The following is a 27,516-nucleotide window of genomic DNA, read 5'->3' on the forward strand; positions in this document are numbered from 1 at the left end:
AATATCACTAATCATTATGGAATAAAAATCAAACCACAAAGAGAAACCACCTCTCACTTATTAGGGTGACTACTATCAAAAAAACAAACAAACAGAAAATAACAAGTGTTGGTGAGGATAAAGAAAAATTGGAACCCTTGTGTACTTTTTATAAGCATGTAAAACGAGAGGCCCAGTGCATGAAAATTCATGCAGTTGGGGGGAGGGGGTTCCTCAGCCCAGCCTGCGCCCTCTCTCAGTTGGACATCCTTAGTGCTGCTGAGAAGGCAGGAGAGGCTCCCACCACTGCTGCTGTGCTAGCAGCCATCAGCCTGGCTTGTGGCTGAGCAGAGCTCCCCCTGTGGGAGCACACTGACCACCAAGGGGCAGTCCTGGTAGTTCCACCATTAGGGTCAATTTGCATATTACCCTTTTTTTATATGGATGGTACGGCCACTGTGGAAAACAGTATGGCTGTTCCTCAAAAAATAAAAAAATAAATAGATTTACATATAATCCAGCAATTCCACTTCTGGGGATATACCCAAAAGAACCAAAAGTAGGGTCATGGAAAGATATTTATATATCCATGTTCATAGAGGTGCTATTCACAGTAGCTAAAACATGGAAGTGACCCAGGTATCCATCAACAGATAGATGGATAAGCAAAATATGCTATATAGATACAATGAAATATTCATCCTTAAAACAGAAGGAAATTCTGACACATGCTACAACATGAATGAACTTGGAGGACATGAAGAGAGTCAGAGCCAGTCACGGGAAGACAAAAGTGTATGATTTTACCTCCATGAGGTATCTAGAATAGCCAAAACCACAGAAACAGAATGTAGAATAGTGTTTTTCAGGGCTGAAGGGAGAAAAGAATGGGAGTTATTGTTTATTGAGTTTCAGTTTTATAGGATGAAAAGAGTGTGTGTGTGTGTGTGTGTGTGTGTGTAAGTATAAAATGTTTTGTCCAAATGCCTCAAGCTTAAACGATAGGCCAACTTTTCTTATTTACCACAGCCACTTTCTAGGAAAACACATACTTCTTTGGAACACTGGCCTAGGACTCCACAGTTTTCAGTCTTCGGGGGGGTGGGGGGGGGCGGGGGGCACGGAATTTTGTCAGTGCTTTTATGGGAAAGCAGCTGGATGTGAAAAAGGAGAATGTGCAAAGCGATTCTCAAAGGGGCGCTAGACCTCTGTTGGGTCATATGGTAAAACAAGAACATTCAGGATGTATCTTCCTAAAACAAGGAGCACAAATCAAAGCCTATGTTTATTTTTTCTCTTAAAACTTAAGTCCATTTCGATTTCCACCATGTTCTCTCCCAGCATGTCTAGACTGGCATCCTGCCCATTCTTCTTCTTTTCCCATCTCAACCCCAACCTTCCTACTTCCCTTCTCTGCCTGCACAGAGGTCTCCTTCTATGGTAAGAAGGATAAAGGCCCCCAAAGATGTCCATGTCCCCATTCCTGGAACCTGTGAATATGTTGTTACATGGCAAAGGGGAAATAATGTTGCATATGGAATTAAGGTTACTAATCAGCTGACCTAAAGATCAGGAGATTACCCTGGATCATCTGGGTGGGCCCAATGTAGTTAGGGGGCAGAAGAGAGTCAAAGGGAAATGTGACTGGAGAAGATATTATGGTGATATGACATGAGAAGGACTCAACTCACAATCACTGGCTTTGAAGATGGGGAAAAAGGTCAAGAGCCAAGGAATGCTGGCAGCTTCCAGAAGCTAGAAAAGGAAAAGAAAGAGCTTTTTCCTCAGAGCCTCCAGAAAAAAATGCAGCTCTGCCAGCACCTAGAATTGAGCCCAGGGAGACCTATTTAAGATCCCTGACCTCCAAAACTGCAGGATAATAAACTTCTATTATTTACGTTACTTAATATATAGGAATGTATTACAAGAGCAATAGACTTTCTAGCTCAGTCTCCTCAGGACATCCACAGCTTTCCCAGGAACATGAGCAGGCATTAAGACATAGACTTTCTTAGATAGTCAAATGAAAAGAATGGGTTATGTACTCAGTTAATGGCAGGTCTGTTAGCCAATAGCAGAGAAACCCTTAATAATGGTGATGGAAACAAGATCAGTGCTCATTTCTCTTCACATAGATGGTAACCAGTTCGCAACTGGTCTGGTGGCTCTACCATGTCAGTAAGGACCCAGCTCCTCCCTGCTCACCCTGGAGTGTAGCCTAGAGGTTCAAGATGGAGCTCTATGGTCAACATGACTACCCTCCAGGCCAGTGGCAGGAGGAAGGGGAGGCAAAGGTTATACCCCTTTCTTCAAGGATACTTCTGCTTATATCTCATTTGGCAAAACTTAAGTCATTTAACTAGACTGAGATGCAAGGGAGGCTGGGGAATGTATCTTTGAGCTTAATATGCCCAGTTAAAATTCAGGATTCCGGTGGGAGGTGGGAGGAGGGGGATCTCTGTAAAAAAAAAAAAAAAAAAAAAAACTATATATAATGAAGAACAAGAAGGAGTATTTGGAAGCAAGCTGTGATCTTTCTGATCTCATTTATATTCAAGGGCAGAAGAATAGCTGACCAGAATTTCAAAGCTCCCTCAGGCCCCATGAGGATTTGGTAATTCTGTGATGGTCTGTATTCTAGTCTGTATTTTCGTGTGATAAATTTTAGTTTGGCTTCACAAAACAGTGTCCAGGGGCTTGTAGATCATGGCTGCTTCCAACTCTGGATGAATGGAAGAGTTAGGCCACTCTGCTGGGTAAGTCAGTATTCCATCTTGGCCCTGTAAGGTTTTGCAAACTGGTGAGATGTTTGTTTGATTTAGGGGCATATACTTAATTTCTCTGTAGCACTAAGATCGTTGGATCCCTAACCATGCTGATGAAATCACAGTTGTTAAAGCCTCCTTTTATTTATTTTTGTGTTTGTTTTTACATGTTTCTTGGTCTTCAAGCATATGAAAGCAGAGTCAGAGATCTTGGTGGCTTTAAAATTCCTTGCATCTTCCTTCCCACTTTATTCTCTCCAAACCCTTTGAAAATAAATTGAGAAAACAGTTAACTTATCTTCCAGTTTATTTTTCAGTGTTCTTTATAAAATAGCAAGGGGAACTGAAGTTTTTATCATCTGCTGTAGCTGTTCTGTGAACTACCTTCTTCTTTCTTTTTTTCTTTTTTTATTTATTGTCTAAAGTTCTACATATGTCTCCTTTTTCCCTGCTTGACGCCCCCTCCCCAGCCATTCCCACCCCAGGCAAGCCCCCACGGCCCCAGTGTCTGTGTCCACTGGTTATGCTAATATGCATGCATACAAGTGCTCTTTCCTTTTTTAGATGGTAACCTGATCCTACTTTATCTGTAGATAAAAATATTCCCCAAAGCTAGCAGAAGTCACGGTTTTTAAAATAATGTCTTCAGAACAAGCTTCAACTCATGTTGACTGCAGCAGTGTTGTGATGCTTCGCGTTTCTTGAGTCATGCAGCTCTCAGCAGGGCTAGTGAAATTGCAGACAGTGCGTCATTATTGGGGGTCGGTGACCCCAAGGGGCGCATTTACACAGATGGTCCTGAAATAGCACATAGCACTTTGGCAGAAGCGAGACCTGGTCAGAAGGCGGGGAAAATGGGCACTGAAAATAGAATAGGAGGCATTCCGAGATGAACGACAAGAATAAAGTGAGACGGTGGGCCAAGAAAGAATTAGAAGAAAAATGAAATTGGGATAAGAAGTGGAAGGGGGTGGGCCAAGGATAGGAGGGGGTCTGGCAGAGCCTGGGCAAAGAAGCCATCTCCCAAGCTACATAGATGCAGAGCGGAGCTCTCTAAACACTTGTCTTCTATTTTCACATTTTTAAAGGTAATGTCTGTTATACTTTATTTCGAATGCCATTCGTGAACCCATTGACATAATTAGCCATTTAGACCTGGCAATCCCTCCCCCTGGTCATTATAGATGTGTTTCTGAAGAAGTGTGAGGAAAGTGGGTAGTTGTGAAGAACGCCATCTGTCAGACAGAGTGAAGAGAAGTGACTATTTGAAACAATGCTGATCAGTGACACTGCAAAGCCACACCTCCCATTGCAGTGTCTCTGCAGTTTAATAGGCCCAGGTGGTTAGAGTCAACCAAAAAGTTGGTGTTTGAGCCCGTTAAGGAAACATGGTAAATTCGGTGTCTTTGGTCCTGAAGGATTACATAATTTCCCATTCCTCTCTCCACCTGACTTTCACTCATCCTCCCAGGGCACTTACCACAGTATCTGACAATAGTCGTACCCTATAAATAACAACAGTAACAATGTGTACACTCACCCTTATTATTTTGAAGTTATTTAATAAACTATGATCATGTTAATAACTTGCTTTATTAATGTGGCAGCACATCTTATTAGGGCTGACTCGGTAACCAACTTCATTTTTTGCCCCTAAATAAGGACGGAAGGGCAGAAGGTCAGGGGAGTTGGAAAAGCAAACTCCATATTCTGGTCTACCTGACAGTCTGAGGCAGAGCTGGACTGAAGAGAGAGAGGGCTGGATTAGCCAGGCCTGGCTCCAGCCACTCTTTTGAGATCCCTCGGTTCTGATGAACTTGTGCATTTGGCAGTTCCTGACTTCTCTGATACATTCTTCTTCCTCGTTTTCTTTCTCAGGGTGTCTGAAAAACCCACCCGGCACTCCAATGGCTAGCAACAACACTGCGAGCATAGCACAAGCCAGGAAGCTGGTGGAACAGCTGAAGATGGAAGCCAACATCGACAGGATAAAGGTAAGGACAACATAACCCACACCGCTCATCGAGCCCTGACTACAAGGAGCATGCTTGGCAGCAACCTATCATTTACTACTTTTTCCATAGAGAGTGATGAAACCAGTGAGGATGGAAGAGAAACTTCATAATTAGGCAAAAGTTCATTTTTCTAATGTCTGCTTTCTCTAGATTTCTCCAGCATAATCCAATAGTATAAATTAAAATTGGCTATGCATGTAGAATTAAAAACAAAACAATAACAACCAAACAAAACAGAAATAAAAGGCTCCTAACTGAATTTTAGCCAAGGAAATTGGAGAACACAGTCCACCAGCCCACCTCCCTGACCTTGTAGGACTCTCTTCTTATCAGGGTTTTAATTTTTTTCTGTCTTGATTTAAGTTCTAAGTTTAAGTTGTTCATCTTTCATGTCTAATTCTTCTAATTCACCATTGTAGGTCATTATTGTATTGTTTTAATCCATCGTACATGATCTCCCTAAGAAGTCAAACAGCATAAAGGCTTAATGGAAGTTAATAGTCTATTTTTTTTCTTCTTTCTTTTACTCCCCATATCTAACCTGACACTTTGCCTTAAGTTGGGCCTAACTCATATGGAACCGAGACTTTAAATTCGAACTCTTTGTTATCAGATTTTAAATGTAAAATTGACCGACACAGTGTCATTATTAACAGATAGCTACTGCAGGGTTGGTAAAGTGAATTTTTGTCAACTACCAAAACTTCATTTCCTCAGAAGACCCAAGCATTTTATGAAATGGACCTCAGAAACATATCTTATTGTACTAAAATAAAACTAGGCATTCTTCCAAATGCCTTTTTTATAAACTAGCATATTTTTTTCCTATTTTCTCTATTTCTGACTTACTTCCTTTGGAGTGTGTTTCTAGAATAAGGAGCAATCAATTATGGCTCATGAGCCAGATTCACCCTACTGCCTATTTTTATAAATAAAGTTTTATAAGAACACAGCTGGGCCCATTCATTGACATATTGTCTATGGCTACTTTCACACTAAAACAGCAGAGTAGAGTAGTTGCAACAAAGACCATGTGGCCCACAAAGCATAATATGTTTACTCTCTGGCCTTTTACAGAAAACTTGGTGGCCCCTGGAGCAATGGTTCTCAGCTCATCTGTACATTCACATCACCCAGGGAATTCTATAAACGGACCAGTTCCAAGACCACATTCTAGACCAATTCAATTAGAATCTCTTGGGGTATGATTCAGGCATGAGCATATTTTTTTAGTTATTGGTTAATAGTTAATATCATTGTATAGCTGAGGCTGAGGACCCGGGTCCTAGGGAAAGGGATTAGCTCCTTTTAACTCCCATCAGATTTGTGCCAGAGAGTGGAGGGAGAGCTGATCTTTCCCTTGAATAAGCTTTTCCATCTATCCTAAATCTCCTTGTAAAATCTGAGTCCTGCTAATGGGCCACAAGATGTAAACAGCTTCTACTCTTCTTGTAACAGCTTTCATTCTTCTTCTTTATTCACAAATGAGGTAAAGAAAGGGCCTTCCCCATCTGCCTCGCTCCTCTACCACCTTCCTCTTCTCCTCTTTTCCCTTTGCCTCTTCTTGTACACTCCCTTGCTGAAAAAGTACAATGTGGTGGGTGGGCACAATCGTTGCTGAGAGAAGTGAGGTGCCCAAGGATTGTGGCATCAAAAGGAATTTTGCAGCCCTAGCCAGTTTGGCTCCGTGGGTAGAGCGTCAGCCTGTGGACCCCAGGTTTGATTCCATTCAAGGGCATGTGCCTGGGTTGTGGGCTCGATCCCCAGTAGGAGGTGTACAGAAGGCAGCTGATCAATGATTCTCTCTCATCATTGATGTTTCTAGCTCTCTCTTCCTCTCCCTTTCTCTCTGAAATCAATAAAAATAATATTTAAAAAAATCATTTTTTTTAAAGGGGGAATTTTGCAGTTCTTTTTGTGTGTGTGGGTTGGGGGTCGGTTTCTGCTCATAGACCTTCTGGAAAAGTCCACTTTGTCTTTTGGGGTGGCCCAACTAAGATGAAAGTGTTGGTGAAGAACTATTGTGGTTAGCATTTTCTCTTACTACTCAGCATCCCCAGGCCTGGCTCCTGAAGGAGGTTCTGATAGTGTTGCTGGTGATGAAAAGCTGACAGTGGGAGGAAGAAGAAGATATAGGCCTTTTCAGTCAAAGGTCAGACCTTTAAAATTCCCACCTGAACTATTAACTGCAAGGGTTTCTTCTAAGCCAGTGGTTCTCAACCTTGGCTGCACATTAGAATCACCTGGGAATCTTTTTAAAATCCTGATTTCTGGGCCTCATCCTCCAGAAATTCTGTTTCTTTGTTATGGGGTGGGGCCACAACATTAGTAACAAAGAAACAGAATTTCTGGAGGATGAGGCCCGGAAATCAGGATTTTAAAAAGATTCCCAGGTGATTCTAATGTGCAGCCAAGGTTGAGAACCACTGTTCTAAGCTGATTTCTGAAATTTCATCTCAATTACCCTCCATGTTGTTGCCAAAGAAAAATTTCTATAAGAAATCTCATTATATTCCCCTCCTACTGAAAATCTTTTTGTGATTGCTATCACCTGAAAAATAAAATTCAAACTCTTTTTTAAAAACTTATTTATCAATTACAGTTGCCATACAATATTATATTAGTTTCAGATGTTCAACATAGTGATTAGACATTTGCATACCTTAGGATGTGATCACCCCCATAATTCTAGTACCCATCTAGCACCATACATAGTTATTATAATACTATTGGCTATATTCCCTATGCTGTGCTTTACATCCCAATGACTGTTTTTGTGACTTTCAATTTGTGCTTCTTATTAATCCCTTTCACCGTTTTCAATGTCTTTCCAAGTACAAGTCTTTTACCTCCTTAGTTAAATTTATTCCTAGGTATTTTTATTCTTTTGATGAAATTGTAAATGGGATTGTTTTCTTTTTCTTTCTGATTGGTTTTTATTAGTGTATAAAATACAATCAATTTCTGAATATTAATTTTACATCTTGCTACTTTACTGAATTCAGTTATTAGTTCTAGTAGTTTTGGGGTGGAATCTTTAGGGTTCTCTCCAAATATAATATTATGTCATCTGCAGATGATGACAGTTTTATTTCTTCCTTTCCAATGCAGATGCTTTTTATTTCTTTTTCTTGTCTGATTGCTGTGGTCAGGACTTCCATGCCTATGTTGAATAAAAGTAGTAAAAGTGGGCCTTCTTATCTTAGTCCTGATCTTAAAGAAAAAGAGAGAGAATCATTGATCAGCTGCTTTTAGCTTTTCACTATTGAGTATGACCTTAGCTGTGGGTTTATCATATACCAGTATGGCCTTTGTTATGTTGAGGTATGTTCCCCAATCCTCACTTTGCTGAGAGTTTTTATCAATAGATATTGGGTTATGTCAAATGTTTTTTATGCGTCTATTGGTGTGATCTTATCACTTTTATCCTTCACTTTGCTTATGTGATGTATCACATTATAAAATTCAAATTCTTTGGCAGAGTATGCAAGGTTCTTCTGGACCGTACCCATCTTTCAGCTTCATCCCCTTCCTTTTGCCCATATGTTATACTGAACCACTTCATTCCTTGGTGGGAATTTCAAATGCCTGGAACATTCAATCTCCTCCTCTCTACCTCACTGTTTTACTAACTGCAGTGAATTTATAGTTCCTGGAAGACTCAGACCAATCATATATCCTTCAAGAAACTTCCTAAAACCCTCCTCCCAAAGTTGTACTTTTGCTTTTCTTCAGTTGTTCATTTATCTACACTAATAAAAGAGAAAGATGCAAATTGACCATACCTTCACAATGCCCACCAGCCAATCAGGAGTGGGTATGCAACTTAATCCAACAAAAGCTGGCAGGTTAATTTGCATACACAGGCACCAAGCGGCGGGGGGCGGGGCGGGATGCTTGCTTCTTCGCCATGGCGACAACACAGGCGTTCTGCACCACCCCAGCTGCTCCAGGCCTCTGGGAAGCATGGGAAGGCAGAAAGGCGGCTCCGGCCTGAGCGAAGGCGGTGCTGGCAGCCAAGGGAAGGAAGGCTCATTCTTGCACGAATCTTCATGCATCGGGCCTCTAGTCTAATAAATATTTTCCTAAGAGTGTTCTAAACTGCCAGGCCTTGTTAGGTACTAGAGACAGAGAGATGGATACAGATGAAGACATGATTCTTGCCCTCAAGGATCTCCTTGTCTAGTGAAGGGTTACACAAAGTATGAGCAAGACCTATCAGTAGTGCCAGTAAGATATCCAAGGAGCATAATCACCAAGTACCATCAGAAAGAAGCCAACAGCACACCTGACCCCCTCTGTATGCTGCTTCTAAAGAGACCAAACAAATTGCTGTTAAAAGAGAGACAAAGCATCAGCCTAATCAACTGAGCACTAAGGAGCTGCCTTCCTGGGTGATCTTCTCATTCAAATCTATGAATCCCTCATGACGTCATTATTAAATTGCTGGAAATGCTGCAGCAGCCTGTGTCTCAGCCTTTGCTCTGCACATCAGAGCCAGGCCAGTATGCTGTGGTGAAGTGTCAGATTATTTTTAGTTTAGCTGTTAGATCAAACTGCGGCTGTGTTGACAGTTGTCAGCTAGCTGGCTTAGAGTTTGCTTGTTTGCCTTTAGGGGTCCCTTCAGGGCTTCTGAGCATTCAGGCTTCTCCACCTGCTCTCTGTGTAGATACGGTCAGCTGGAAGGGGCTTCTCTCTGAAGAACCCAGGTTGTGATTTTCTAGTCCGAGGAGTGACCTGTTCAAGTCATCATTTCTGGCAGCAGGGACTTTACATACATCAGTCAGAGCCTACTGGGGCTGAGGCCACAAGGAACAGGGAGTAAGGGGCACAGCTGGCCCTGGAGCTGCTGAGGGTCCCTTAAGCAGGGAGCGACCTTATCTCATGTGGCTACATAGAGTAGCCCTACCGTAAAAGGATCTCAATAGCATATTCATTTTTAAACCTTCTTGTTTCCTATCTCTTTACATCACAGATCCTGGGAGATGTGGGCTAAGGAACCCATTATCTATTCATAAGCTGCCGGCATGTATAATTATACTCCCAGCCTTTCTGTGTTTCTTTGTTAGCATTTCATTCAGGAACAAAAATTAAAATCAAAGGAAGCTGGGCAGGGGTGTGGGGGAAGGGGCAGAGGGGGTGTTGTGGAGACCATGCCACTCGGATATGTGAAACAGCAGTATACTCACACTAAGGCAAGTGAAAGAAACCCTGTCCTGAGAGAGCGAGCTGAGAGCAAGCATAAAAGTAAAGGACAGCAGGACTTAGTACATCTGTTTGTTCATCACTGTGTTCAGAGTCTTTGGGTTTCTAATAATAGGAACCTAACCCAAGATAGCTTAAGCCAAAAGAAGGGATTGATTGTAAAAGGCAGAGAGCATCTCAGGATCCAAGAGCAGACATGTAGCTGGGTCAGCAGTGGACGTGAGGATTGAAAGGCCGTCGGGAACTGTGGCTGCTCTGCGACATGTCTCCGCTTCTCTCTGTGTGTCTGCCACTACCTTTTCTGAGGAAGAATAGACTTCTCGGCTAGCTATTCCATGTGGCAGACGCAAGATGACATCCCCTGGCTCCCAGGATCCCATGTCACAGTTCCAGCCCCATGAAGAAAGAGAGAGATGGATTCAACCCCTTTTAGTCTCAATTCCATATTCTTGGAGTGGCATCTCCGTTCTAGCAAGAATGAGCCATCTGCAGCTACAGTCAACTGCCCTTAGAGTTGAACCACATTGTACAGACATGGCTCCTAGGAATTAACCCATCCATCTGGATGGACAGGGGGGGGATAGTTAAGGAGGGGAGAGAATCATTGTAAACTGGAAAAAAAAATGTTATATCATGAAAGATAATGTAGGTGTGAGAGCAAAAGAAAGCCAAGGCCAGGAGAGTAGGTGAAGTGGTTGCTTCTTCACTAACTGGATGCTCCATAAATCAACCCCACATAAAAATGTCAAACTGATTCCTCGTTTCTCCCAAGTGACCCCAATAGACCTAACTGGCTCTAGTAGGGCCCCTCAAATCCTCACTTGTCCGTGAATCTTTATCTCTATGCTGACCATACTTACTAATCAATTTTCTAGTTCATTTACCCTCATCAGATAAATTTTTCCAACTAAACCATATAATCCTCAAAGCCAAAGACCATGTTGTTTATTTCTTTGCTGCCTTCATGGCGCTGAGGTCTCCAGGCATCCAGGAAACACTTTCTCGGTGGATAGTGTTAACTTCCTGTACAAAGAGTGTCATATGACAAAACACTAGGAACTGTATTCTACGTGACATTTCCAATTATATCCGTGGTTTGGAAATTCTGAAAATTAAGGTATTGCCAAATAAAACTGTGGCAATAGGAGAAAATGTAGTGAACTATAAAAAGGAAGGGCAGAATTGACCTTAATAAATAAAGGGTATTATGTCATGTGTATGATTATAAGTAGCCAGTACTTAATAGTATGTCTTCTTTTTAAAAGAGTTCAACATAAAATGAACAGACTGATTTTCCTAACTGGCAAATATGTAACTTACTTAACCAAATATGAACACTTCTAATGATTAAATCATCTTTCTGGTGATTGGCTCATGACAGTTTGGAATTGAACTTCACAGAAAGCTGTACTGAGAAATGGACCAGTTAGTCATCATACTTGGTACCAAAGAGGGGACATACATCCCAGGTTTGGGACTTTTTAAGTATTTTTCCAGCACTGAATTGAAAGATTTAACATTTCTTTCCTCAACATGCTTGCATTCAGTTTGTTAGACAGAATGAGATGCAAGCCTCCTCCTAGGCCAATTGAGAGTATTTTAAGGGATAATAAAATTGGCGTAGTTTATCAGAGACTTACAGAGGAAAGGGCTGTGTTCAAAGCTGGCCAGTCCTAATTCATTTGATTTGCTGAAAATGAAGCAAAAATTTAAAAATGCAATCAAGTATACATTAATAATTGAACAGAAAGCTCAATTTTTATGAGAGTTTATATAATTTTTAAATTTTTAATAGGTACTTGTTAAGCACCAAGTATGTGTTTAGTTATGCATTGTGCCTGGAGCTAGAGAAATAGTACTGTAAAGCTTTGATAATTTGAAGTCTCTGGGAAATAAATTTTTCTGAATAGCCTAGTGTTCAGGCCAGATGGTTTCTCCCTTCTTAAAAAAAAATATAACTATTTTGGAGGGTAACTTCGAATGTCCTTCTTCTTTTATTAACTAGAGTAAATTAAATACAAGGTACTTTCTCTTGATGACTATTATTTCAAAAATTAATTATTCTGTTTCCTTTTTAAAAATATCCTATTGATATGTACCATTAATTTAATATCACCTTGGAGTCAGACCACTCATTTCTCCTACTTTGAAAATTCCGTCATCTCTTCCCAGAAGTTCTGCGGTTTCTTTGCCTTAAACCTATATTGCCAGCCCTGTGACAATGTTCAGTGTTCAGTGTAACGTCCCATTTTCAAGCCTCCATCTCAGTGAAATCTTTGAGCTTCTTTTAAGCAACAAATTAAAGTTGTCAATCTGCATGGCTCCATTACTGCCAGCAACTCAAGAAGGAGCTATTGCATGATGATACCCTTAATGCCAACAACTCCCCCCATGTACAGGCAGTGGCAGCCTGTCGGTGCTGACTTCTTTGCCTGATGGCTTGCAAGCATTTTGCAACAGCAATTTGAAGATGTGTCTCAAAAGATAGACTGGGGTGGAATTACATCATTTGAGGCACCTTAAAAGAAGAAAAAAACCTGCGTCCATTTTAGGGTGTAATGAAGACAGAGCTATATCCTGGCATACCGGTTACGTTCTTGGGTCTGATTTTTATGCGTACAGACAACTGCTTCTACTCAGAGCTGTCAGGGTGTCTGCCTGGAGTAGGTTCCTTTCTTTTTCCTTTTTTTTTTTTTCTTTAGAGCCTAACAACACAGTCTGGTGGCCTTTATTGGGACTATCTAAGAGTCCCCCCTTAATTCGTCCTGGTTCTTAGCCCCAATCTGGTTTGGTGAGGCTGCTGGATAGCAGGGTTTTAGCAGTTGTCAGTCTGGGGCAGCCATGGGCAAACTACGGCCCGTGAGCCGGATCCGGCCCGTTTGAAATGAATAAAACTAAAAAAAACAGACCGTACCCTTTTATGTAATGATGTTTACTTTGAATTTATATTAGTTCACACAAACACTCATCCATGCTTTTGTTCCGGCCCTCCGGTCCAGTTTAAGAACCCATTGTGGCCCTCGAGTCAAAAAGTTTGCCCACCCCTGGTCTGGGGAGATCCTTGCTGTTGGCAGAAGTAAATTCCCTCACTTGCCTGTAAATTTCATCTCCTTAATCAAGGACTTGCTCCAATAGTTCACCCTACCACCTGCCCATCCTGAATAATTTTGGCTCCGTTTCATCATTCCCAACAGCAGACAAACATGATGTTAATTCTCCCTCTTAAATAAAATGTACATTTTTTTTTCTGGAATCTCCCACTTTCTCTCCCAGCAACTGCCTCATTTGCTTGTTCTGCTGTATAGCATGACTTCCTGAAAAAGTTGTCTGTATTCGCTGTCTCTAAATTCTCCTTTCCCTTTCTTTTAAAAAAATTATTTTTACTCTGGAAATAATATCAAAGTTACAGGAGAGTTTCAAATATAGTGGAAAGAATTTCCCCCCCTAAACCATTTGAGAATAAGTTGTCAACAGATGCCCTATCCCTCTAAATACTTTAGTGTGTATTTTCTATAAGTAAGAATGTTCTTCTATAATCAAAGTACAATAATCAAATCAGAATTAGGAAATTAACATTGATACATTACTACCTTCTAAAATTCAGACCCCATGTAAGTGTTACAAATCACCCCAGCAATGTCCCTTTAGCAAAAGGACCCAGTTCAGAGTCATGTGTTACATCTAGTTGTTAGATGTCCTTGACTTTTGTGACCTTGACCCTTTTGAAGATTACAGGCCATTTATTTTATAGATTGTAACTCAATTTGGGTTTGTCTGATACTTCTTTATGATTAAATTTAAGTAACAAAACTGTGGCATTCATATATTAGAATTGATGGGACATTTGTCTCATTAAATTCTATCAGTGGAGTACGATTTCAAATTGTCACTTATTAGTAATGTTAACTTTGATTACTTGATTAAGGTGGTGTTTTCCAGGTTTCTTCGTGTAAAGTTATTCTTTTCCATTTATATTAATAAATATTTGGAATTTGAGACTATTACTATCCCGTTCCTCATCAGACATTTTAATTTTTAAAATTGTATTTCATTATATTGATAGGGATCATGGTTTCCTCTTTTATTCAGTGGTCTATAACCTACTATCATCATTTATTTCGATGTTGAAAGCTCGCTTCTGTGTCCTTTTGACATGCCCCCATCATTCTTGAAGTGTTTCTTAATTTTTGTCACAAAAGGATGTCCTAGGATCCTCTGGTTATTTCCCGGCCCCAGCCCTAAAGTCATCCGTTTCTCCAAAGAGCACAAGGTCCTTTGAGAATGGCCTTTAGAAATCATGTTGTGGATGTCAGGTGTGCTCATCGCTGAAGTGTTGTTGCTCCTACTTCATCTTAGTGGACAGAGCTGGAGAACACACACACACGCGCACACACACACACACTTTTGTATCTATATTTATTTATTTTACTCTATATATGTGTATATGTAACCATGACTTCACACTAACACCAGGCCCTGTCCTACATCCCAGGATTAGTTCCAGCTTTCTGCTTTCCGTATTTGTAACTACCGACACTTATTTGGTCAACTCCCCTGCAGGGGACCATTCTCCCACTCCACAACCTCTACTCCCACTCAGGCTCCAGGCTCCTCCCCGGTGCCCCCCTGCACATATGCTCTCCTCGCCCCGCTGGAGCTCTGACATCCACCCTGGCCCCTGACCTAGTGTGGAAACCTACCTTGCTTGGTCCACCCAATGCCTTTCAGATTGCATTGAGTTTTTTAGGAAGAAGGAGGAGGAAACCCCATTTGCTCCTAACCCATTTCAGTGAGGCCTTTCCTCCCACCAATGTACTGAAGCTTCTCTCATCAATATCACCAATGACTCCAGATTTCTAAACCTAATGGTCAATTCTCAGTTTTTATCTCACTTGACCTGCTGGCAGCATTTGATATGGTCAACGTCTCTTTATTCCTTGAAGCACTTTCTTCACATGGCTCTCAGTACTCTCTACTCTCACAGGCTCTCCTTCTAAATTTCCTTTGCGGATTCCTCTTCGGCTCCTCAGCTTCTTCCATTGAAGTGTTCCAGGGCTTGGTCCTTGTCCTTCTCTTTTTTACCGAAATTTACTCTCTTGATGATCTTGGTCATTCCCAAGGCTTTATGTATCTTCTATATGGCCTCAATTCCAAAATTTATAGCTCTAGTCTTGCTCTCTCACAACTTTAACATTGTATATCTCACTGACTGATAGATGTTTCCATGTCAACCTATCCAAAACTGACTCCTGATCTTCCCTACAAAAACCTCTCCCTGCAGCCTTAACCAGTGGAAATGATGCCAACTTCATCTTTTCATTTGCTCAGTCAGAACACTTAAAATTATTCTTCATTTTTCTTTTAGATTTACACTGTACCTCTAATCCATCAAAAAAAAAGTCCTGGTGATTCTACATTGAAATGCTGTTAATTCAGAATTATACAACTTCTTACCACCTCTGCTGCTATTACAGTATTCTGAACCACTGTCCCCAACCTCTCACTTGGATCAGCAATAGCATCCAGGGTCGTCTCCGCTTCTACCTTTGACTTCCATAGAGTCCTGTTCTCAACACAGCATTCAGAGTGCTCCTGTACAATATGTCAGTGGCTCCCCATTTCTTACTGTAACTTCCATTCTGTGTATTTTTTACCTAAAGATTGATTACCTTCTCAATGGATTACCTTCTCAATTAAGTAACCTGCTCCTCACCATCATCACCACATACACTCTCAATCCCTCTTACCCTACTTCACTTTTCATTTTCTTATAAAACTCAGTACCTTCTAACATTATCTATAGCAATTTATCATGTTTTATTTTCTGTTCTCTTTATTTTCCCACTCAAGTACTGTGTAAGCAATTTGATTATGCTGTGCTTTGGAGTAGTTTGATTCATCATCCTTCATTTAGGGGTTGTTGAGTTACTTGAGACTATGGGTTTTCGGTTTTCATCAAATTTGAAATTTGGAAAATTTTCCACCATAATGTCTTCAAATATTTCTTTCCTCCTCTCTACTCACCATTTTTCGTCTCTCCTTCAGAGACTTCAACTACACGTATTTTTGGGTCACCTGGAGTTGTCTCCTTGCTCAGTGTGCTGTTTATGTCTTTTCAGTCTGTTTTTGCTCTGCTTCATTTTGGAGAGTTCATTTTGTCGCCTTCAAGGTTACTAATCTTTTCTTCTGCAGCATCTGATCTATTGCTAATTTCATGTAGTGTAGTTTCCACCTCCAGGGATTTGATTTGTGTCTTTTTAATATCTTCCATGCCTCTTTTTACCATGTTTTCTTTCCTTTATCTTTGTTATTAGATGGACAATATTTACAATAACTATTTTAACATTATCCTTAACTACAATGTCAATTCTTGGTTTTTTCTTTGTATTAATTTTTCTCCTCATTATGGGAGAGATTTTTTGTCTACTTATTTCATGCCTGGTCTTTTTTTTCCTAGACACTGTGAGTTTTCTCTTGTGGCATGCTGACGTTTTTTGTATTCCTTTAAATATTCTGTTCCCTTAAATATTTTAATTTTGTTCTGGGGTGCAGTTACATTACTTGGAAACATTTTGATCTAGTCAAGGCTTACTTTTAAACTTTGATAGATGAGTCCTCAGCAGCCTTTAACGTATGCCCATTTGGCACCACTACTGAAGCAATACCCTTCTTAGGACTCTATCCATCCCCCCATTTGTTGTGAGGTTTTTCTGACCAATGGACAGAAAGACTAAGTGGGCCTTGGGTGCTCATCAGGGGTTGTTTCACTTGATCCTTCTGGAATTCTTTGCACAGCTTCCAGCAGTTTTCTCCCACGTGTTTGCTTATCAGCGTTCAGCTAAAGACTCAAAGGAATCCTCTGAAGGCCTCCGGTGCATGAGTGCTCTCCACCACCACCCCCCACCACCACCACCACCACCACCACTACCACCCCATCACCAACCACCACACACACCAGATCTTTCTTCCCTGTTACTTTCACCTCAGCTCAGGGACATTTCTGAACTCTGTTTGGTACTGCCTCTCTGTGCTGTGGCCTGGGAACCCTTTCAGGCAGTTAGCTAGGGCAACCATAGGGCTTGTCTTGTGTCCATTCTCTCAGGGATTACTGTCTTAAGCTGCCTCTTATATAACATTTAAAAACCAATTTTTCATATATTTTGTCATATCTTTACATTTAAGCAGAAAGGTTGAATTGGTCTCTGTGACTCTATCAGAATCAGAATTGGAAGTCTGCAGTACTGCATAAGTTCCCCAAAGACAGGAATCTTTGTGAATTTCATTCCCTAATCCCAAGCCCCCAGAACTGTGTCTGGCATATTAGGTACTCAGTAAATATTATTTGAATGAAACATTTGTTGAATAAGATTACATCTGAGAACTCTTTCAGCAATTATTTGAGTGTCGACTACATGCCAGGCACCAATTACACAGTGGTGAATAAGGCAGACAGTTCCTGCCTTCATAGAGCATCGTGCTTAAAGGGAAAGACATATATCAAAAAGAAAATAAACAAGCATGATTATAATTATATACTGTGGTAAGTGATGTTCTATGAAGGAAAAGAATGGGGTGCTTTGAGAGAGAATAATGAGGAAAGTCATTCTTGGGTGAAGTGTTCAGTAAAGACTCTACAAAGAGGCAATATTTCAGCTGCCCCCTGCAGGAAGAGAAAGAGCCAGCCTGTTGAGGCGATGGGAAGAATGTTTCAGGGAATTGCATGTGTGGAGCTGAGGCAGAGAAGAGCTTGGAGATCATGTGAAATTAGAGGAGACCTGTGCGAGGAGGGAAGAATGCCACACGTGGAATTGGAGCAGTGGGTAGGCCCAAAGCAGGCGGGACCCACAGGTTGTGTTATGATGTTCTAGTTTTCTACAAAGTACAATGGGAAGCTATTGAAAGTTTTAAAGAGGGAATGATAGGAGCCAATTTATATATTTTAAATGTCTTTCTAGCTACATATGGAGAATACTATTCCTGGCACAGTTAAAATTCTTAAACATTTTTTGTGCCCTAAACCTGTTGGGTTGCCTGTTGGAGAATATGGTCCCCTTCTCAGATTAATGTTTTCAAATTACAAATGAAACTAATTATATTGAAATATGGTTCATCAGAATATTTTTTAGAAAATATGTTGTAGGGATTAAATGAGATACTATAGGTAAAGTGGTTCTCACAGTTCTGACACATAACAAGGGCAGATAAATATTAGCAATTATCCTAATTACTGCTAGAATTTTGACATTGTTTTGGACTGTCACCCACAGGAGATTGCAATCTAGTTGAGGAAACAAGATAAAACACAAAATATATTTTGAGAAGGAAATCATTCAAATGTTCAAATACAAGAGATGAGCAACCCTAAGCTATGAATCTTGCCCAGAATGGCACTTTGTTTCATAACAAGATTTTGAGAGTTTCTGCCACATATTTGTGTGTGAGAATTGCAAACAAGTAATGATAGTGCTGGGTCTCTTCTTAACAAATGAGTTTTACATATTACTTGCATGACCTTGACCATGAGCATCTCCTTCGATTTTGTCCAGTTTCTGCTGCTTCTAGCTAAGCTCCTGTTTGGTGTAATAATGACTATGGCTCAGACAGTAAAAGGCACACAAAAAAGTAATCAAGATTCTGAAAGTCTGTTCTTTGCTTTCATTTAGAGGAGCTAAGACAAGAACAGCATGTTTCCTTTCATTCTGTCATAGTAGCATTTCATAAAGATGTGCAAAGAATTTTAATCAACCTTTAGAACTAACCCTGAAGTTGAGTAGTTTGTTTGTGGATGGCAAACAATAAGGGTTCAAGTTCTTTCTCTGCTGTGCACTTTGCTATATGACATTGAATAACCCGTGCAATGTGCTGAGCTTCAATTTTTCATTTATAAAAGGAGGATAACAGTTTCTACCTCAGATTATTGTGTAGATCAAAAGAGAAAACTTAAGTCAATGTCTGGAACAAAATAGAAGCACAATAAAAATATTTTATAAGCAATGGAATGCCAATTAAAAAGTGATGTTTGAGCCAAAAACTATCACAAGAGACAAAGAGGGTCATTATATAATGATAAAGGGGTCAACTCATCAAGAGGATATAACAATCATAAATATGTATGAGCCTAATAGTGAAGCACCTAAATATATTAAGCAAATATTCATAGACCTGAAGGGAGAAATAGACAACAATACAATAATAGTGGGACTTCAATACCCCACTTTTAATTATGGATAGATCCTCCAGACAGAAAATTAGAGCAAATGTTGGACTCGACCTTCATATTTGACCAAATGAACCTAACAAATGTATACAGAATATTTAATCCAACAGCAGCAGAACAGACATTCTTCTCAAGTGCACAGGGAACATTTTCCAGGATAAGTTCAATAACAGGTGACAAAACAAGTTTTAGCAAATGTAAGAAGATTGAAATCATACCAAGAATCTTTTCCAACCATAATGGTATGAAACTGGAAATCAATAACAGGAGGGAAAACTGAAAAATTCACAACTGTGTGGAAATTAAACAACACACTCCTAACAACCAGCCAATGCATCAAGAAGAAATAAAAAGGGAAATTAAAAAGTATCTTGAAACAAACCAAAAAATGGAAACACAACATACCAAAACTAATGGGAGGCAGCAAAAACAGTTCTAAGAGGAAAGTTTACAGTGATAAATGCCTACATTAGGGGAAAAAAGAACTAAAATAACCTAACTTTACATAGCCCTGGCCAGGGTGGCTCAGTTGGTTGGAGCATCGTCCTGTACACCAAAAGGCCGCAGGTTCGAGTCTCAGGGAACATAACTAGGTTGCGGGTTCATTTTTCTCTCTCTCTCTCTTAAAAAAAATTGATAAAGACATATCCTCAAGTAAGGATTAAGAAAAAACACAGATTACACACAAAATTAGCAAAAAGGAAGGAAGAAACAAAGATTAGAGCAGAAATAAGTGAAATGGAATCCAGAAAAACAATAGAAAAAAGATCAGTGAAACTAAGAGCTGGTTTTTTTGAAAAGATAAACAAAATTGACAAACCTTTAGCCAGACAAATAAATAAGCGGAAAGACTCAAATGAGTAAAATCTGAAACGAAAGAAGAGACAACTGATTCCACACAAATACCATGTACAAAGAATGGTAAGAGAATACTATAAAAAATCAAATGCCAATAAGTTGGATAACTCACTCTCAGGGCTGTACAAATGCAGAGTTGAGACTTGCATGACCTTGACCCTGAGCGTCTCCTTCAATGTTGTGCCCTAAGTGCCTCATCCCCCGCACCCTTGTCCTGGACCTGCTTGCAACAATCCTGTGAGGTCAAGATCACCAACTCCCTTCTCCGCAGGTGGGAAACAGAGGCTTATGGAGGCTGAGTATCTTGCTTCACTTTCACTTGAGCTAGTAAGTGGTGGAGTTAGGATTTGAACCTGAATTCTTGAGGGGAGTTGGACAGCAAAGCCTGGGCCTTGACTGGCTGCACCTACATCCATGCCGCCTCTGAAGTTTCGCTTGTTGTCTTCCTTTCCAGGTATCCAAGGCGGCTGCAGACTTGATGGCCTACTGTGAAGCTCATGCCAAGGAAGACCCCCTCCTGACTCCTGTTCCGGCTTCAGAGAACCCATTCAGGGAGAAGAAGTTTTTCTGCGCCATCCTTTAAGTCTCCATGAGGAACCTGCAGAGCCCTGGGGCTCCTGGGACACTGATGTAGAGTTTTTAGCAAAGTGGGCACCTTTCTAGCCCACAGCATTTAAATAGAGGGAGGAGAACCACCCCGGAAACTCCAGGCTATGCATGTTTAAAGAACTGGTCCCCTTTTTGACAATGAAAGCCAATCCACACCCTGAGTTAAGAGCTCTGATGTCTGCAGAACTGCCTGGAGGAGGGGACTGTGTAAATTTAAAATCCGCGTCATTTCTTTCCTGCTGTCCCTCCCAAAATGTTCTATTTCTGCTTCATATTTTAAAAAATCAAAAAAAAAAAATCAAACAGACAGCTGAACTGAGCGAAGATACGTATGACCTTCTTGGAATGAATATGGCCTTTAGATACCCTTTGATCAGCTGAGTTGTCCGGTGTAACCGAGGTTCGGTTTAATGGCGTTGGTGTCTAGTCTGTGTGCCTTCCGTTTCCTTTTCTCTTTCTCCCTGACCCTCCCTCTCAACCCTCCCGTTAGAGTAGGACAGAGGTAAGGCTGGACTTGTCTGGGAGACTGAACTCCAAGAATGTACAGGGAGATATTCCCCGTGGTTTATCCTCATGGCGGTAACAAAAACAAGGCCGGCTGTCTGTGTTCTCTTATCACTATTCCTAACATTTGTACATGATAGCTTTGATTCTGCAAGTTAAAGTAAATCATGTGTTGTGACTGGTGCTTTCATATATTTGTGACAATTTTTGAGTAATATTGCATGAAAATGTCCGTGTTAACATCCATTCAGAAGTTTTGTTGTTTTTCTCTAACGTTTGGAAAAGGAATGAGCGAGAAAAGAAGCTGGGAAGGAGAGAAACTCAGTATCTTGAAAACTGAGATTACTTTAGCACCTTAGCCATGCCTAAAACACCTCCTAGTTTTCCTCTCAGTGTAAACGCCTCTCCAACACAATTTCCAGAACCCAAAGCAGGAGAGGTAAGAGTCCAACATGGTTGGGAGGTGCGTTTGCCATAGAGTAAGAGTAAATTCCTTCTTTCCCTGAATCTCAGAAATTCTAGATTAAAAGAACTCCTTCTGTGCTCTTAAGAAAAACCTGCCCCCCTCTTTTTTTCAAGTATCATGAGAAATGAACCCAGGGCACCAGAGAAAACCCATTCTCAGGATCCCTGCTGTTTGCCCTCCTGGGAGAAGGGGCGGGTATGGCCTCAGCAGCCACCTCCACCAGTGAGGGCCTGGCTTCTTTTTCCACTGAGATGGTCTTTGGGTGCCACTCACCTATTTTTTTTTTTTTCACTAGAATCTTTTCTTTGTTTCTGTTCTCCATCTTGTTTGTTAGAGTCTCTCAGTCTTTATTTACAACTTCCTTGCAGCTAGAGCCCTCTCGTCCCAAGAGGTGGCGTTGAACATGACTTTTCATGGCAGCTCTGGCCTCCATCGGTAATGGGAGGCCCTGGAAGCCTTTATCAATTTTTTTCTGTGCCATCTCCAGACTAAAGAGAGCCTCTCTTACATCTTCTTGCTTGCTTCAGAAACCCAAAAGACCATTCCCAAATGAACTGTATTCTGCTCTCTTTCCTTACCCCCATTAAAAAACAAAGAAGGGTGGAGAGGAAGGAAAAGAGAAGATAAAAAGACTTACTACGCCAAGGACAGATTTTGAAACAGACTTGGTAAATATTTCCCTTAGTTCCTTTTTATGGGCACGCTGGTAAAAGCATAAATGCATCCAATTAAAGCTCACACCTGCAGTGGGCAAAGAGAAAACAGAAATATTTGTGAAAGGAATGAATGCACTTCTGTAACCAGATCCTTCTGTTCTGTTCAAGCTTTGGGATTTTGTTATAGTCAGTAGGACACAGATGAAGATTTAGAGGAGAAAAACCCTGGCGGAGTATGTATTCAACTGCATTGTTGTACCATTAGCTGAGTAATACTGTGGAATCAGCGAAAACCATATCCATTTGTAATATGAATCAAAACATGAACTGAATATGTAGTCACATAAAAACAAGTGTGAATAAGCACTCTTTGCTGGGGATGGCATCCTTATGAGACCCTAATGGTTTTCATAATCCACACCATTTATTTTTCTCAGAAGGACTATTGATATTTTCCCGTAAATCTAGATCTTTGGAGCAATGAAAATGGAATGAAAACTCTAGGAAGCACCACAACACAGCTCTGGGAATTCAAAGTAAAGGAAGTTCCAAACTTCATGTGACCTTGGTTCTGAAAGGAGAGAGAAGGCAGCAGATACACAGCCCATCTAAGTTTAAGGAAAGCGTGTTGGCTTTTTCATAATGGCGCGTCCCACAGCATGGAATTATAATACCAGGGTTTTTATATGAGTTTTGGCTTGTTGATAGTTGTACTTATTAAGGGGGGAAAGCTTTTTTTTATTACTTATGCCTCTGAAGAGCTTTAATTCTTTTAGAAATTCAACAATCGTTCTCACCAGCATAATTTTATCTGAAGGGGAAACTTAGTTTAATTATTAAAGGTCCTAATTTCCGTGTCTAATGTATTGGATAGTAATGAAATCTGCCATAGAATTAGTTAGCCAGTAACAATAACCCTCATATTTAGTAAAAAAAAAAAATTGCATCATTCTCAATATTAACTCCAGTTTCATTTCTTTCCATTTTAAACCAAATACTATTTTATTTAAATCAGAGGTTGTAAATAAGTACTTTGATCAGAGGCTAATTTGCTAACAATATTTGAAAGAGAGTGCTTACCAAGGAAAATTTTTAAACCATTTCTTCATACACTCATTCACAAATAGAATTGTGAGAAATCAGCATGCTGTCTTAAGGAATATTTGTACTCTCTCTCTCTTTTAAAAAATACTTGCTTCTAGCTGCTCCTGGCAATGGTGAATTGTTACATTGTGAATATACATCAATGTTTTCCCAGTCTAAAAATTGTTCACATTTTTCCTACATAAGATCCATGGAAGTGTGTCTTTCAACGAGAGGGAAATACAGAAATGATAAAGCAGGGAAACCTGAATGCGATGTGTACATTTTCATCCAACATGGACCATTTATTTGTTTTAATAAATGGAATTTTCAGACTCAATTCAAATGCAGTCAATTTTATTGCAAAGGCCTATGAACCACCTCGCCCATCGGTTAATTTGAGAAGGATAATGACACATAAAGTGAATGTGGAAATGAGAATTCACTGATTTTCTTTAGGGTTTTGTTAGTAGAGGTGCCCTAAGGAACAAAAAACACACATGAGGCTCTTTACAAGCCTTTCTCCCTGTACATCTCAGGTACAGGGCATGGGCATAGAGGAAGGGGATGGGGATGCATCAGGGCTCTGATAGGCTGGACCCATGGTTGGTAAACCACGGCTCGCGAGCCACATGCGGCTCTTTGGCCCCTTCAATGTGGCTCTTCCACAAAATACCACGTGCAGGCGCACACATACAGTGCGATTGAAACTTCGTGGCAGAAGTCGGTATTTTGTGGGAGAGCCACACTGAAGGGGCCAAAGAGCCGCATGTGGCTCACGAGCCGTGGTTTGCCGAGCCGCAGTTTGCCGACCACTGGGCTAGACCAGTGGTTCTCAACCTTCTGGCCCTTTAAGTACAGTTCCTCATGTTGTGACCCAACCATAAAATAATTTTCGTTGCTACTTCATAACTGTAATGTTGCTACTGTTATGAACCGTAATGTAAATATCTGATATGCAGGATGGTCTTAGGCGACCCCTGTGAAAGGGTCATTCGACCGCCAAAGGGGTCGCGACCCACAGGTTGAGAACCGCTGGGCTAGACCATGAAGACAGATGAGCTGCATTCCTACTCTAACAGGCTGAAGGTATGCCACATGGGGATTTTTCTTAAAAAAAAAAAAAAAAGCCCTGGCCAGTGTGGCTCAGTTGGTTGCGCATTGTCCCTTGCAGTTTGATTCCCCAGTCAGGACACATGCCTGGGTTGTGGGCTCGATTCCCAGTAGGGGGCATGCAGGAGGCAGCCAATGGATGTTTCTCTCTCACATCCATGTTTCTCTCTCTTTCTCCCTCTCCCTTCCTCTTCCTTCCTCTCTCTCTCAAATCAATAAAAACATATAAAAAGACCAGAAAGTGCTGTTCTCCATTAGCTATTTATGATTGATCCTGGAACAATACAGGGGTTAGCCGTGCTGACCACTCCCCCACCCCATGCAGTCAAAATCTACATATAACTTTGCATTCCCCCAAAACTTAACTACTAATAGCCTACTGTTGACTAGAAGTCTTATCAATAGCATAAACAATCAACTAACACATATTTTGTATGTTATATGTATTATATACTGTATTCTTACAGTAAAGTAAGCGGGGGGGGGGGGGGGAGGGTGGTGGAAGGAATGTTGTTGTTTTTTTTAACGTGCCTCAGGCATGAAACAGCTCTGGCCACGGACACAGGCATCAAGCTAGGATGAACTAAGGACTGTACATCTGCTTTGCCCCTGACTGATATAAGAGCAACACCACCAATCAGGTGTCTCCTTGCCCATTGCCAGGGGGTGGAAGGAATGTTATTAAGAAAATCATAAGGAACAGAAAATACTGCACATATTTATTGGGGGGAAAAAACCCCACATAGATCTTTGCAGTTGAAACCCCTGTTGTTCAAGGGTGAACTGTACTAGGTAGCTTTTCCTAACGTCCAAGGAAAGACAGCCAATTTGAATATGCTTGCTCTAACTCCTGCAGCGCGAGGAGTGGCGCCTGGGAGCGAACATGTAACCACGGAGGAGAATGTGGGCAGCGCCTGGACATGAGACGCTGAGGAGGAAGCTGGTGGGTTTCACTCTGCTCCTGTTCGGTTGAGCCCCGTGGGAGGATTGCCTCCAGCTCTGGTTCTTTAATAAGCTTTAGATCGCATTTCAGCGCTCACAATGACGTGGGAATTGGAGCTGGGTCAGCTCCAATCCACAAATTGCAAATAAGTTGCCAAGGGAAATCCCTTTCCCTTCGGTTCTGCCCCAAATCTACATTTCTTCTATTTAGAACCAGGAGACTCAAGCAGAGTTTATTTTTAATGAAGGGGGTCACGGCTCCTAGGCCTTTCCTCGGTAAGAATGCCTGCTGTTTCTCTGTGTCCATGAGAGAAGTGGGGGGGGGGGGGGGATACATTTCCCTCTGAGGGGACAGAAAGATCGTGCCTGGTGACTTCAGTCCCTACCATACACAAGCAAACAAGAGCTCCTCTAGCAGGAGCTAGACAGTCAGAGTCACACCCCAGAGTTCCCTTGTGACCTGAGAACCTCCTCATGCTATAAAATGGGGATAAGAATATCAGATTCACTTGCCTCAAAACCAAATGGAAGAGCAAGGGCCCCATGAAGGAAGAGATGATGAAGAAACGGTACACACCGCTTGTATAGCTTTCAAAGAGAGGGACAGATAGATAGTGCCTTCTCACCTCTTGACTCACCTTTATTTTTTTTTTTTTTTACCTCCATGGCCCCTGATTGAGACCCTCAAAGCCTCATGTCTGAGTTCCAGCCACAACCGGCTGGTGTGGCCACTCTCACTCTCACTCTCCTCTCCTCCACTCTAAGCCACCCCACTTACCATAATCAGGACCCTGTTGGTGGCAAGTGGCAGGAAACTAACTGAAACTGGCTAATGACTGATGAGCTCTGAAATAGGTGCGACTTCAGGCTCAGCTGGATCCAGGTGCTCAGGTGATGTCCTCAGGTGTCTCTCTCAGTCCTTGGCTCTGCTTTCCTCTGTGCTGGTTTAATTCTCAGACACACTCTTTCCCTGCAGCATCAGGATAGAGTCAGCAGCCTCAGGCTGACATCTCACTGATTTAACAAAGAAGAAAGATAACAGCTCCGGCAAAAGTCCCGGACTGTATCTGTGACTGTGAAACGCTTCCTAAGACGCATGCCCATCTATCCCTGGACCTAGGCATTGAAGTAAGGTCACTGTGCCACACCAGCCCACTGGTGGGTCTCAGGAAATTGAACTGCTCCTATTGGAGGAGGAGAGATCAAAGGTTAAAGGCAAAAACAAGTGGTGCCAAACACATCTGGCCAGACCCGCTGATGTAAACTCAGGTTTCACTACACTCAGAGGCACAGAGGGTCTGGCTCATTCTGCTCTTATCACCCCATAACATGGGTCCCCCCTCAAACACCTGGCTGTCGAGGCCCACCCTGCTCATCCTACCTTGTTTTCTAAACTCTCTTCTGATTCATCTTGCCTCCTGTTAGTGTAACATTTATAATCCTTCCTGCATGCCTTTGCTTGTGATGTTACCCTGCTGGAATGCCATTGCTCAACTCCTTGCATAGATAAATCTTGCCCATTTCTCAAGGCCTAGTCTGAATTCCATGTTGCCTCTGAATGACTTTAGGGAATATGATCGCTTTCCTCTCTTAACTCCTATTCCCTTGTTATCAGCCTCAGTTTAGTATTTGATGGTGTTTGAGGTCCCTGACTTCGTGGAGCAGTAGACAAGTAAATTGTCAATTACCAGCGAGAAGCTCGCTGGAGGACACAGGTGCATTGCCAACCAGAGAAGATGCTGTTGAAGTTCATGGCTCATTATATGAGAACCTTGTCTCTCACTATAACCTTCTAGGGAGTGGAGAACATCAGTTGGACAGGCCTCTCTTTCATCTTCCTTGGTGGCCAGCATAGCGCTTGGGATCACAGTAAGTACTCAGCAATGATTGCTCATGGATCGTGAGCACAGGACAAATGCCTGCAGAGAAATGGGGCAAGGCAGAGGCGTAACTAGTAAAAGCTGAACTTGTGGGCTTGCAAGGCCAGCCCTCCCCGGCACAACAGTTGGCAGTCGCTCTGTGCACAGAACAATGAGCCAAGCCTTGAGGAGCTTGAGGCCTCTCCTCCCCCAGCGGGTACCAGTTTTGTGTCCCCACAACTTTA

The 27,516-nt window shown here is 41.4% G+C and overlaps 1 protein-coding gene and 1 pseudogene across 3 annotated transcripts in view; one reads left to right on the forward strand and one right to left on the reverse strand.

The window, feature by feature from the left end:
- Window positions 1–23,697, forward strand: part of GNG2 (G protein subunit gamma 2) — a 111,333-nt gene extending 87,636 nt beyond the window's left edge. For all 3 annotated transcript variants that reach the window (XM_036306857.1, XM_036306866.1, XM_036306849.1), the window contains 2 exons: window positions 4,623–4,738; window positions 20,494–23,697. In XM_036306857.1, the coding sequence (XP_036162750.1) occupies window positions 4,652–4,738; window positions 20,494–20,622 (216 nt within the window). In that variant the 5' untranslated portion in view covers window positions 4,623–4,651 and the 3' untranslated portion in view covers window positions 20,623–23,697. The remainder of the gene's footprint in view (window positions 1–4,622; window positions 4,739–20,493) is intronic.
- Window positions 23,698–24,993: 1,296 nt separating this feature from the next.
- On the reverse strand, window positions 24,994–25,138 carry LOC118662129 (annotated as a pseudogene).
- Between the last annotated feature and the right edge of the window lie 2,378 nt (window positions 25,139–27,516).

This window comes from Myotis myotis, unplaced genomic scaffold (assembly GCF_014108235.1).
Source record: "Myotis myotis isolate mMyoMyo1 unplaced genomic scaffold, mMyoMyo1.p scaffold_m19_p_1, whole genome shotgun sequence".
Classification (NCBI taxonomy): domain Eukaryota; kingdom Metazoa; phylum Chordata; class Mammalia; order Chiroptera; family Vespertilionidae; genus Myotis; species Myotis myotis.